The following is a 14,685-nucleotide window of genomic DNA, read 5'->3' on the forward strand; positions in this document are numbered from 1 at the left end:
TGGCGGCAATAATACTAAAACAATTAACTGCATGTTAACTGCTGAAACCTTTGATCTATGTAGGTTAAGGTGCTGGACTTTCTGGACTAATCTTCTGAACTTTTTGCAGCTTTCTCCGCTTGCTAGCGCTAACAATACTAAAATTACTTACTGTACGGCAAGCGTTGAAACCCCCTTCTGCTAACAGGACTAATTCTTGGACTTTGGCGGATTTCATTGGATTGGCTTAGATTCTGTTCGGACTTTAGGCCCATACGGCCTTCTTTCTTTGTTCTTTTTTTTTTTTTTTTCTTTTTCTTTTCTCTCTGTGTTTGTTATACTGAACAGAACGAGCTTTTCCTTGGGGGTAGTGTGGGTACAGTTGCTCTCGATTTGCTGTGAGTTCCCCTGCAAGTTCCCTTTGAGATGCCACCAAAAAACTCAGGCCGGAAATCCGGGTGGGGTGGGGGGTCTCCTAAGGAGTCGAAAGATCGTGGCGCCAGTAAAAATGACGCAGCCGGAAAGTTGGAAAAATTATGGAGTTCCCCTATAGTTAAAACTCGCCAAACTGGCAAAGGAGGTAATCCCCCCCTACGGCCCCCCCGGATATACACGAAGGTCCCTTGCAGGGGGATGAGTCGGCACAGTCAGAGGATACCAATAATCCAATCTGGATAGAGATCTTGGCAACCGTCCAAAAGACCGGGGTAACTGTGGAGGGGCTAGATAAACAGGTGGCGGCCCTGGCTTCCGATATAGCTCTGGTTAAGGAGGACATCTCCAAAACCAGGGAAACGGTCTCCAGGGTGGTCACTCAGGTAAAAATTCTGGAGGGAGAGACTAAGAGTTTAAGAAAAGAAGTGAGTGCTCTGTCCAAGGCCCAATCCTCCCTAAGGGATAAGCTAACTGATTTGGAGGATCGGTCTAGACGATCTAACCTTCGTATTATAGGCCTCCCAGAAGAAGTAGGGGAGAATTCCCTCTCAAAATGGATCCAGGAGTGGTTAATGGAGCATGTGGGCACCGAGACTTTATCGTCTGTGTTTATGATCGAAAGAGCCCATCGAGTTCCTAATAAACCTCCCATCCCAGGGGCCCCACCTAGGGTTATTCTGGCCAAAGTCTTATGCTCCCAAGACCGAGATGTAATTATCAGATGGTCCCGCTCTAGTCAGGATATTAAGTATATGGGGTCAAAATTTTCATCTTCCCGGATTACTCACAGGCCACGCAACAAAAGCGAACCAAATTTAAAGATGTTAAGTCACGCCTAAAGGAGGCAGGACTAAAATTTTCTCTATTATACCCTGCAAAATTGAGAGTAATTCATAATGAACATACCCTTTTCTTTGATAATTCCAAGGAGGCCTCGGAGTGGTTGGAGTCGAAGGGGCTCTAGGGTGTAGTGGTAGGTGGCTAGGACACCACAGATCTGTAAGAAGCTCATAAGGGACAGCGCGCAGATGTCGGAGGGGTAGGGGGGACGGGGATGTGGGAGAAGAGAGACCTGTCAATAGTGATGGGTCAAGCAGGGGGTGGGGAGGTGGGGTGGGGGGTTGTTGGGGTGGGACTCTGCTGTAGGGAACGCTTTATTGTCTTGTTTGTAATATTCTTTGCTTACTGCTGCCCTTTTATTGAGGAATGGCCACGCAAATTTTTTGTTGGAATGTTAGGGGTCTGAATGACCGCCGAAAGCGGTGCATGGTAAATGATGTGGTGACTCGGCACCTTCCAGGGATTATATGCCTTACAGAGACTCACTTAACCCAGGATACTATCAGTTGGCTAGAAAGACGCTGGGCCTCCAGGGCATTTCATTCATATGGATCTGCATTTTCCAGGGGAGTATCTGTTATTATTCATCAGAAGGTGGACATTAGGGTCCTAACATATAAGATAGACCAGCAGGGTAGGTACATTTTCTTACACTGTGTCTTGAAGCAGGTGCGATGTATTTTGGCATTTGTATATATCCCCCCTCCATTTTCATTTCAGGTTTTGAATGCCTTTGTTAAGTTTTTGATCGATCGGGAGGATAGCCCATTGATGATTATAGGAGACTTCAATACAGTTCTGGAGCCCTCGCAGGATAGACGTAATTTACGCGGGGTCGGTCACCAGAGTCAACGGGGATCCTCCAGCCTGAGAACTTTCTGTGAGAACCTGGGGTTAAGGGATGCCTGGAGGATTAAATACCTGGACAAACCCGCCTTTTCATGCTTTAGCCGCACCCACTCTACATTATCCAGGATCGATATGTGTCTGGCCAATGAATGCTTTTTTGTGCTTTATAGCTAAGATTAAATATGAAACTATTGTAGTTTCTGATCATGGACCCATCTCTCTCCAGATTAGGACAGAACGGGGCCCATTCCTGGATAAGAAAAGCTTTTTTAGGCTCAATCCTCATTGGCTCTCGGTCCTGGACAATGATGCAAAGGTCACAAAGTTGATTGAGGAATTTTGGGGGAATAATGTTCGTGAGAGGGACCCGGGCTTGGTATGGGATGCGCTTAAGGCCTTCCCCCGAGGCCTGTATTTCTCCGATATTGAGTGGGCTAAGAAGAGGTATAGACAGAGAGAAAGTATTTTAAAAAAAAATGTAGCTAATGCACAAGAAGTCTGGGTGGGGTCAGCCTCAACGGAAGACAGGGACAGATATATTGAAGCACAGGCCGCATTTAATTCTTTTGCGTCCGAAAGGGCGCAACATAAAATCTTTTTTGCCGGGCAAAAACATTATGTGGAGAGAGGGAGACCGGGTAAAATACTAGCTAATCTCATTAAAAAAAAAAATAGCATTAACGGGATTCATATGATTATAAACTCTGCAGGAGAGAGGGTACAAGGAGACGGGGCAATTTTAGAGAACTTTCGGCTTTTCTATCAGTCATTATATGGCTCAGAGTTACAGTCCACAGATAGTCAAGTGGAGAAGTATTTGGAATCTGTGTCTTTTCCTTTTTTGACAGAGGAGCAGAGCTCCCCTCTGAATAGCCCCATAAGGGCTAAGGAGATAATGGCTGCAATAAATAATTCCTCGGCAGACTCTGCTCCAGGGCTAGATGGCTTGCCACTGGCCTTTTATAAACAATATAGTAAGACGCTTGCTCCAATTCTGGAAAAGGTTTACTTAGCAGCATTGACCGCGGGGACAGTCTATGGCTCTATGACGGAAGCCTCTATAGTTTTGTTCCTTAAAAAGGACAAAAAAGAGACAGAGATGGGTTCTTATAGACCCATCTCACTGTTGAACTCGGATGTTAAGATCCTGGCCAAGATCCTCGCGATGCGGCTTAAGAAGGTAATCTCTCATATAATCCATCCGGATCAAAATGGTTTCATCCCGGCTAGGGGTACTGCCCATAATCTTCATAGATTGTTTTCAGATATGCAGTTAGGGACGGGAGTGGACCGCTCCATCCTGTCTCTGGACGCGACCAAAGCGTTCGACAGGGTGGAGTGGCCCTTCCTATGGAAGGTATTGGAGAAATTCGGGATAGGTAGGGAGTTTATTGAGTGGATAAAAATAATGTACCACTCCCCTAGAGCACGAATATGTATTAATGGATTATATTCTGAGCCATTTTGTCTGTATAGAGGAACCAGACAGGGTTGCCCCCTCTCCCCCCTCCTATTCACGCTCTTTATAGAGCCGTTAGCTATTAAAATTCGGGAATCCCAATGGATTAAGGGATGGGGGTGTGGGGGGGAAGCAGAAAAAATTTCACTTTATGCGGATGATATCCTGCTGACTATTCAGAACACAGGAAGCTCTATACTTGATGTGATTCATCTGGTGAATGAATTTGGTTCCTATTCGGGTCTTAGTATTAATTGGGAAAAATCCATCCTTCTCCCCTTGGATAGCGTAGGGCATGAGGGCGTTGATATGGTCAGGGTCCTTAAGAGAGACGAATCATTTAAATATTTGGGGATTTATGTCTCAGCGGATCTGGGACGCTTTGCGGAGTTAAATATCAATCCGCTTATTACTAAAATCAGATATAGCATTAATGGCTGGCTTAAAATGCCCCTTTCTAGAGCGGATAGAGTGGGGATAGTAAAAATGGTCTTGCTCCCGCAGTTCTTATATCCCCTTTCGGTCTCCCCTGTTTGGTTATCTAACAGACTGTTTAAATTATTGGACGGGTTAATCAGAGATTTAATTTGGGGGAAAAAATCCCCCAGGATCCGGCTGTCTTCCCTGTGTTGTCCGATAGATAAAGGGGGGCTGGGGGTCCCATATCTCTTTGGGTATTTTATAGCAGCCCAGCTAGCGTTCTTGATCACAAGGAGGGAGTGCAGTGCCTTTGGGAAGTTATTACGCATAAGTCAATTCACAAGGGATTCAATGTTTAGTCTTTTGGAGAGTGGGGAATTAGGTCACGATAGATATAGAGGCACTTATATAGGGAAACTGTTGGATAACACTTGGGTCGCGTATAAAAAAAAAAAAAGGTATTCAAGGTATTTTTTGTTTTACTCCAATATGGGGGAATTATTACTTTAAAGAGTTTAGATCCATTCCGGATGTTAGATATTGGGAGAAAAGGGGAGTAAAATCTCTTACACAACTCACTAATTTAGATCACTCACGGAATTTTGTAGATGTTTTAGCATCAGATAGCGGCATGGAGATATGCTTCTTAAGAGTTTTTCAATTGCAGCACGCACACAATTCGATTGAGGATAAAAATAGGCTTAAATTATGCACGGATGCAGGAGTAGAACTTTTATTGTGTTCCTCCATTCAGAATAAGGTGGTTGCACATATTTATAGATATTTGATTCAAGGACTCTCAAAAGGAATCACTCATCCCTCAAAAAGAAGGTGGCAGGAATATCTGGGTGCTCTCTCTGAGGCGGATTGGGATAAATGCTATGAGGGTATAGGGCTGTCCTCCCTCTCCTGGAATCACAGAATGGTTCAATTTAATTTTGTGCACCAACTGTACTATTCCCCCTACAGTCTATTCAGGATGAAAGTGAAAGATAATTCTTGCTGTCTGCGCTGTAATTCGGAGCAGGCAGACTTTATACATGTATCCTTCGAATGTCATAAAGTTGTGGATTATTGGGCCAGGGTTTTCCAGTATATGGAAGAAACATTTAAAGTAAAGCTGCCCCGTACGATTCGGGTCGCTCTACTCAGTCTTAACCAATTCAGTACTAGGGACAGGGGTAAAAAGTTGGTAGTCAACAAGGTTCTTCTGTTAGCAAGATTGGTTATTGCAAGAAAGTGGGGGAGTCCGACCGCCCCGGCCTCGGCAGAATTCTTAGGAGAAGTGGAGAAGTGCAAAAAATATGAAAGATTGATGGCAGTTAAGGGAGGATACCTGGATAAATGGAAAAAGATCTGGTGTATAGGGATCGAGAATTAAAGAAAGAAAGTAAAAGCAGTAAAAGTATCGGGCACAGTAAAAGGTCGGCTTTATTTCACAATAATGGAGATATGTCCCTTTTTGGCGTTTCCCTACGGCAGAGGGTGGGGGGTAGGGAAGGGGGTTGGCGGGGGGATGGGGTGCGCGGGGGATAATGAAGATGATTATCCTGGTTATTTGCGGGCTTAGAGCATTTAATTCTGTGGTAATATTATGTTAATAAGTTTTATAATGCCTGTAAGCTCTGCTGTTATTGTAAAATGTATTTTTTTCATAATAAAAACATTTAAAAGGGGGAAAAAAAAAAAGAAGAGATGTATTGGCTGAGTGGGTGACTGACCTGATTAAAAACAGTCTTCAATTGAGGAGGTGGTGATAATCAAGAAGTTTCTCCGCAGTGTGAATAGTCCCACAAGGATAGTAGGTATCCAATGTAGTAGATGGCTTTTTCTGTGAGCCAAGTTTTAAGTCAGTCCAAGAGCAGAACGATTCAGTGTGGGAGCCCTGGCCGGTGGCTCGACCACACGATGAATCGGAAGTGAATAGTGACGTCACTCTAAGTTACGGATGGAGCAGTGGGACATAGGTGAACACGCACTGAACGCGTTTTCAAGAGCTAAGGCTCTCTTTCTCCGGGTATTTACTTATTAGAGATCAGTCTGCTTCTTGCTCTGTGTATCAACTGATCCATGGCGATGCTAGATGTTATACCTCCAATGATATTATCCTTTTCTATGGATAGGCTATCATTATATTTAGCCTGGAAAACCCCTTTAAGGTTCCAAAAGGGGTTACCATTTGTCTAGTAAAAATCTTGCAGTGATAAAAGATAGAAAGAATGATAGCTGTATCATTTCTCATGAAGCTAGAAAAAGGGGAATGAACAAGTGGAATGAACAAGCTGACTGTACAGGACACCTAAAAGAGCTCTACACCAAGAAAAGCCCCTACACTCCTCAAGAACATATAAAACATATATATTTACAGAAATTATACATAAGGGGACATTTCTGGCTCCGTTACATATATTGCACAAAGGGTTTAACAATTTATTTATTATAATACATATAATTGATAATTTGGAAAAACAGTCCTTCAGACTAAATAATTTTTATTTAAAAGAAAACTGGATTGAAAGCAACCTTAAATTTAATAACAAGGTGACAAGGGAGGGCAGATGTCTTTTAAAACTATGTACAGTAATTCAGGAGACCCATCAAATCTTGATTGGCACATTTTCTATCCATACACATTAATGTACTCTAATTTCTCAGATTGTTAATATGTACTACAAAAGGCAGTTACTTTATGCCTGAAAAAATGTGAGAATATTATGGTAAGCATGAATTTAACACTCCTGAAATGGTATTAGCCATTACTTTTGATTAGGATTACAAAGCAGAACCAAACCATAGACAAGTATAATTTTCCTTTTCAATTTTCATATTTTCTAGCATATAATATTGTCAAACTATATGCATAACAACATATTTTCTAAAGATTTTGGTTACAAAAATATAAATACTTTTTTTTACTGGATGCATCTCCTCTATCAATAATTTGCACGAACTGCAGAGATTTTAAACATATACTGCACATCAGACATTTCCCCTACAGGCAATAAATACAATCTATAGAATGCTGTGTGTTACAATCCTGTAGATTTCGGTTTTAATGTCTTAGTCCTGAAGAATATTCTGGGTAAGTTACCCCTGCTTTTTTAGATTTTGTTTCTTAAAAAAAAATTAGAAATCAAATATTGGATGTATGTTCCAGTCATAAAATCTATCGTAAATTGAAGGTGATGTAAAATAATGCAAGAGATATCTTTAACCTTTGCTTTTAAGTTATAGCATATGACAATATAATTTACAGGCAATTTAAAACGGTACAAACTTTAACTCTTTGTTATAAACTATTTACAGAACCACCTTAAGTATCTAAGAACACAGAACAGCACAGTTTACAATCAAGGCTCCTTCCAATAAAGAGTCCAAGGAGTTTTGGATACTTAAATAAGCATTTTTTTCTACAAGTCTGTAAAGTGTATACAAATTAAAATTGCTATTACACAATACATAATTTCAGAAATGTATATTTCAATGATAAAATGACCAAAAGATCATTTTATATATTTATAATGAACACGACCAAGAAACTGTTGAGGATTCAATTGTTAATACTTACATGTCAACAATCATAGAGGCTGTGGCTTCATGCATACTTTTTGCTAATCTTGTCAAATCCTTGTCTTTACATTTAGACTAGAGTAACATTCAGATAACCCAACATCTAGAGCTACACATACTGCAAGTTGTTAATAGGTTAAGAAGAAGGCAGGTTTCTTTATCAATGGAAACATTAAAAAACCCTTAGAAGGCTAACCACATGATGAAATACATTGGGGCACATTTACTTACCCGCTCCATTCGCGATCCAGCCGCGGGTTCTCCGACACTGATTCGTGTCTTCCGGCGATTCACTAAGGTAGTGAGCCCGATGTCCGCCGGAGTTCAACAAGCTAGGCTGGGTGCAGGTAAGTGCGTGTCAAGCAACACATTTTTAAAAAAAAATACGGCGATTTTTCCAAATCCATCGGTTTTTCCAGCGCCCACTCCCTCGATTGCCGTTGCGTGCATGTCAGCGCCGATGCGCCACAATCCGATCGCGTGCGCCAAAACCCCCGCCAATTCAAGGAAAAACTGTAATATTCGGGAAACAGGTTGGAAAAACACGATTCAGGCCCTTAGTAAATGACCCCCATTGGCTCACATTTATCAGAAACGGTGTAAACTGCACTAGGTGCAGTTTGTCTGTGAAGTGTGCAGGTGCAGCAAATACATGATTTGTGGCGCACGGTCTTCATGAATCTGGTACTCCCTGCATTGCTCCGACAGAGTGTACCAATTTTTTTGGGGGGGAACCTTTAACATAGGGCATGCAACAAAATTCTGTTGGATACTGCATGATAATTGTGTCGCACTGTGCACCAGAACGCCCCTTTCAGTGCAAAATTTAGTGTTGCGTCTGGTATAGTGCAGCCGCGACACAAATTTAACAGTTCTTAAATACATGTGCAAGCAGTTTGCACTGTGCAAGGTCAGACTGAAAACTCGTGTAGGGGCTTTATAAATCTGGGACACTGTCTACAACTTAAACACTTTAGGTGGTAATTCAAAATATGGATTTTTGCTTAACACCTTTGTTTATTAACCCCTTTCTGACCAGGCCTTAAAAGGCTTTAATGAACGGGTCAGTTTTAGCAAATTTTCATACTTATTGGTCTAAGGGCCATAACTTCCTTTTTTGTGCAATACCTTGAAAATTTCTGTGACTTTTTTTGTGACACTTATAGATAAAAATAAAAAAAATGTTAAAGGTTCCTTTGGTCATTTTTAATTTTTTTTTTCGGGGTTAAAGTTATGAAAACTGGAGAAAAAGATTTTTTCTTGTTAATGTATATTACATTTTTTCAGTTTTCAAAAAACTCAAAAAGACAATTATAAATTAATTTCCTAGTGTGTGATGGTCACTTTGATTTATAATATGCATAGCCTGGGTCAAACATGGAGACTATGCCAATGTTTTCTATGGTGTAGAGGGGGATTTTTTAATTGGGATATATTAATGTTTATTTTTTAATATTTATTAATATTTTGTGTGTATATATTTTTTTACTTTTACTTATGTCTCCAACAAGGTCACAAAAGACCCTCGAAGAACATTTCCACTTTTTTAGCACTACTTTAGCGCTATGCAGAGAAGAAAGGAGAAAGCAGAGGTGGTAATTTACCGCTCATGCCTTCTCTGTCATAGCCCCGGTCCTGCTCCTGCCATTAGCCATTCTGTCAGTGGGCACTTGGGATCAAGTTAATTAGGGTTAATTACCGTTAAACAGTTGTTCCTTTGCTGACATCCATAGTGTATTCCATAAGAGCACCAGTCTACAGACTTTTATCTCATAAAGTGAAAGTGTCAACAGAAGATGACCTAGTTTTAACCAAGTTTTTAAGTTAATCATATTTTTTAAGAAAATGTTTCTCAGGCAAGATGGCAGCCCCATAATCATGGAAGATAGTAGAAAAAATGTGATTTATTTTATTTAATGATATAAAACAAAAATGGTTCAAGATGCAAGGTAGACTTGGTTAAAAAAACAAAACAGCATTGGTGACACAGTAGCTTTAAGGGAGGCCACACCACAAAATATAGGACATACATTTTGCCTGATGTGCAGCATAGCTGCTTAGCTTCAATGGAGAGGAGAGGGGTGAGTACATTCTACCAGGAGAGTATTGTGCCAATGCAGCTTTCTTTGCGAGCAGAACCCTCTTGGAAGGAATAGGAATGGTCCCCCATAGCCTGTGCTCATACTGCTCTGTTGTGCCAGTCCCTTGGTTCACATTGCCCTAATGGCTTTCCTTTACTCCTTTGCAACTCCCTTCCTTGCAGCACCTACTATTCTAAAACTTTCCGTACATTGCAAACTCTATGCTTTTTATCCAAAGAGCCATCTATAATTCAGTAGCCAGACTACTTTTCCATCTAGTTATGTTCACTATGTTTACACTATGTGGAGCTTAGTGGAGGACAGCGGATGTGCTTACTGTATTGTAATTGGATTAGCTCCTAAGTTCCTTTATTATGAGAGAACACAAGGCCTCCTGGGAAGTAGAGATGATCTGTAATAGGGTATACAAAGGAAGTAGGAATGGCCCCTTCCTGTGCTGTGAAGGAATATTTCTGACAAGTAGCTTCATAACTAAATGAAATATCTTTGGAAATAAAAAAGTGAGAGACGCAATGTGGGCAATGTTATGTTTTTTTCAATAGGATAAATCAGTTATTAAGATTTGTTGAGATTCATTGTGAAATTGTAAGTATACCTATACTGAAAGCATACCTTAACTGTCTTTATGTCTTAAATGTTCCACTTAGCACAATATTTTATTTAAGTATTTGTATGCCAAAAGAAGTGGAAAATACAAAGATACAAAATATTGTGGAAATGCAGGAACTGACCAAATGTTTAATATAAATTATAGTCTGCTAAAGTGTCTTGAAGCTGACTTCTCTCTACAGTGAGAGTATACATGTAGTATACCATTATGAAATGATTACCTTGTGAGATAAAAATCTTGCAAAAAAATGTAACATTTTAACAACATATGGAGTTTCAGGCAATGATACCACATGGTCAGTAATCTGGTAACTACAAATGTACAGAGCACTTTTTTTTCTATTTAAAGGGAACATGGCATCAGAAATTGGCCTTATAAACTATAACCCTTAAGTTGTCAAGTAGCTTAACACCTTCCAGATCATGTTTCTTTCATGACCCAGCGTGGTGGCATTAACCAGAAAATTAACTTTGAAGTGGAAGATATAAATTGGAAGTCAAGCTCTCCTCGCCTCTGAACGCCTTCTCCCCTATAAATGACTTCAACAACCAATTTACACCTCACTTCAAAGCTGATTTGTCTGGATGATGCCACTAACCTGGGCCATGAAAGAAACATGATCTAGAAGGTGTTCAGCAGCTTGACAATATACTGGTAGTGGTTTATTAGTTCAATTACTGCTGACGGGTTCCCAGATGCACAGTGCCCAGTCACTATTATGTAGTCACAGTTATACATCAATATTGTTAGAATAGTTATTAGAAAATGTAGAGAGGAGAATATACATTAAAAAATATTCATATTCTATTTTGGAAAAGTAACTTCTGAAACATCCTAGTACACGGAACATTCTTCTAGCATAATGATGGCATTCCAAATCACTTCTGCAGGTTTTCACTTGTGCTTGTCAATGAACATGTTATCTTAGGAGAACTGCAGAAAAAAACATAAGAAATATAAACTATTATAGATATGATACAATTATTAAGAAAGATGATTAAATATGTGTATGTAAACCGTAAGTAATACATTGCAAAGATAGTAATAATGCATATTTTTTCAGATCTAGTTTTCAACATCTTTGCTTTATTTATAAAATATTGATGCATTTTGGTTTCGTGTTTGGTTTTCATCAACATTTTTGCAAATGTTGACAAATATACAACTTAATTTCTGTTCTCACTCTTTGTGCACTAAATGTACAACAGATCAGATAACATATCCCTCCCATGTCAGTTAAAATTTCAGAAAAAGTCAAAGGAGAAAATGCACAACAGTGGTTCTAAATTGTTGCATGTGTTCAAGACGTGACTAGAAAGGGAAAGAGCACCATTTGGATTTTGAATAGTAGATTTGGCTAAAATAGTTTCCAGGCTGCAGGGTGCATTTGGAGAGGTACCAAAACGGAAAAATACACCCAAAAATCACCCCATTTTGGAAACTACACACCTTATGGAAATTATCATGGGTTATATATTAAGAAAATTGAGCCTACAGGTGGTTTCTAAAAATCATGTGCAATGGATATTACAAAATTAAAATTGTAATTATTTCTGGACATAAACAAGTTCAGTGCCCAATACGTGATGCTCAGACAGAAAAGACAGCTCTCCAAATATGACATTAGAAACATCCAAAATAGAAAAGGGCTCTGGAATGAGTATTTGAGGTCTACCTTGGAGAATTACTTAGTATGTCCTGACAAATGTGAGGGGAAATAGAAAACCTAAAAAAAAACAGTGAACCTAGTTTGTAACCAACACCCGTTTAGGAAATAATCAAGGGGTATAGTGAGCAATTTGACTTAACAGTTGTTACAATAATTCCTTTTACTGAAATGAATGCACAACAAAGGGTGAGAGTGAATTGTGTTCAGAGTGCAATGTGTATGAGGTGGTGGAATATAGAAGAGGACCAACTAAAGTTGTATCGTATATCCTGGAGCACTCTTTCATGCAGAGGCAAGGTTTATCAGGGCAGATCTCACATTGTTGTATAGTGTACTTCCTAACTCCCTCTACATCTTTTTTGAGTCCTTCCTTTCTTAGCAGTCTAGGGGACTTCAGCGGGTAAAATGTTGCCCTTGTATACAACAGGTACATCGGATCCAGAGGTACTGGGGCCCTGTCTTTCTTGTCCATATAAAAGTGCCTTAATTAAATGATAACCTGCATATTAGAACAGCACAGCAAGTTTTTTTAATTAGTAGTCCGAAGTGATACTACAATGAAACATTGTTTTTCAATTTGCATGTTGCAATTTCAAAGAATAAACAGCATGTGCAGCAATAAAGGCACCCCTAATTCACATTTAATGGCACAACCTTTAGCTTTGTAGCCATCTATAAGCCTATGGAAATTCTCAGCTGGAATTTTCCACTTTCACTTTTCCTTTTGCAAGGCTCTTTTTCCCAATTAAAGACAAAGGGGTTCATTTACTTAGGGTCATACTGCACACTTTTGTCGGACAGTGCACCGTTTTCAGGGCTAAAACAGCTTTCACAGGTATTTAAGAAGTGAGTGCGCTGCGACTGTGTCCCATGCGACCCTTTTGTGACGCAGCTACGCTGGCTTCCATGCAACACAAATTAGGGGACTGATTCGGACCGAGTGCCGTATTTAACTTTTAAATTGTGTCACAAGCCCTATGTTTAAAATGCACCATAAAAAAGATGGTGCGAGGAAGTGACACATTCATGATTTCAGACACGATCTTAGTGAATAGCCGCATGCTGCATTATAGAACGGACAATGCACTTTCAGTGAACTCCAGTGACTGGGTAAGTAAATGTGCCTCAAACATCCAGCATCCAGCTCCATAAAAAAAGCTTACTCCTTTTTTAACCCCTTATCGACATATGACTTAGTATTACGTCACATGCAGGCTGCGGGTGTATGGAGGGGCTCATGGGCTGAGCCCTCTGCATTCAAGGTTGGCGTTTGTTGCTTAATGCCAGTGGCTCATTGTAATGAATACTGTGCAAAAATGCCATATACAATTGTATTGCAGTATGCAGTAGGAACAATCAGACCATCTAGGGTTAATGTACCCTAGAGGTCTAAGAATAGGCAAAAAAAAAAAAAGTTTACAAATCATAGCATTGAAAACGTTTTTAAAAGTCACAAATAATGACACCACCCACAGCTTCGTACACCGAAGTATAAAAAAGTTATTAGCGCCAGAAGATGGCAAAATGAAGAATTTTTTTTCTGTACAGGAGGTTTTAATTTTTGTAAATGTATGATAACATTGTAAAACCTATACAAATTTGGTATCCCCATTATGGCATCGACCAAAAGATTGAGGTAGACATGTCATGTTTTTCCCGCTTCCCAGTACACGGCATGGAATATTAAATACCGTCACTATGAAGTGCAATTTGTTACAGAAAACAAGCCCTCACACAGCTCTTTACATAAGCTCTTTACATAGAAAAATAAAAAAGTTAGGGATTTTTGAAGGTGAGGTGTGAAAGATAAAAATGGAAAAAAAGAAATCGGTCCTTGGCGGGAAGGGGTTAATCCATGTGTAGATGCATAGAACACATCAAATAAAAAGCCGATGTGGACCTTACTCATGGCTTTTTCCCAATAGCAGATCTCAGCTAAACCCAAAGATTTTCAATGGGTTTGAGGTCAGGATTCTTTGCTAGTCATATTAAAACAGTCCATTTTTTCTATTTCAACCATACCTGTGTACTTTTGGATGTGTGCTTTTGGGTCATTGTCTTGCTAAAGGACTCATGATCTTCAACTCAAAACAAATACTTAACCCCTTCCCAACATTTGGCGTAATAGTACTGCATGGCGGGAGGTGCGTTCCCGGATTATTTAGTACTATTAGGTCAAGCTTCTGGCACGGCTCCTGAAGGGAGCCTGCACAAGAAGCTGTGGGTGTCCACTGTATATTATAGCCGACACCTGCCTCTAACACCCAAATTAAAGAGAAAAGACGGATGTCTATGAAAGTTTTTTCAATGCAAATAACAATTTTATTTAATTACAGAAGATAAATGTATTTTAAAAAACATTTAAAAAGCACAATTCTGTGCTGCACATGCCCCACTATCACAAATGGTAGATAAATCTGCTAAAGATATAGTAGGTAAATGGAGATATAGGTCATTGAGGCTAAAGTTAAAATGGACATAAGTAGAAATGAAAGACCAAGGTGAGCATCAAGCATATAGTCTATAGAAAGTCACAATTTACCTCAATGTCTAGATCCTCCAGCTTGGGGATAGAAGGGGCAAGAAACAGTCCCCACACGTTCCGCCTGTCTGGGCAGGCTTCCTCAGGGGTTCTAACACCTCTAACACCCGTGACTGGAGATTCCTCCGATCGCAACTGTTAACCCCTTACACCCTGCGGTCACACTTGACCATGGCATGTAAGGGACATCTCAAGTGATTTGGACCCCGA

General features: G+C 39.9%; 1 protein-coding gene across 2 annotated transcripts in view; it reads right to left on the reverse strand.

Moving 5' to 3' along the window:
• Positions 1-264: 264 nt before the first annotated feature.
• LHFPL3 (LHFPL tetraspan subfamily member 3) overlaps positions 265-14,685 on the reverse strand; it is a 61,129-nt gene continuing 46,708 nt past the window's right edge. For both annotated transcript variants that reach the window (XM_072147206.1, XM_072147205.1), the window contains one exon: positions 265-11,197. In XM_072147206.1, coding sequence (XP_072003307.1) covers positions 11,184-11,197 — 14 coding nt within the window. In that variant the 3' untranslated portion in view covers positions 265-11,183. The remainder of the gene's footprint in view (positions 11,198-14,685) is intronic.

This window comes from Engystomops pustulosus, chromosome 4 (assembly GCF_040894005.1).
Source record: "Engystomops pustulosus chromosome 4, aEngPut4.maternal, whole genome shotgun sequence".
Lineage (NCBI taxonomy): Eukaryota > Metazoa > Chordata > Amphibia > Anura > Leptodactylidae > Engystomops > Engystomops pustulosus.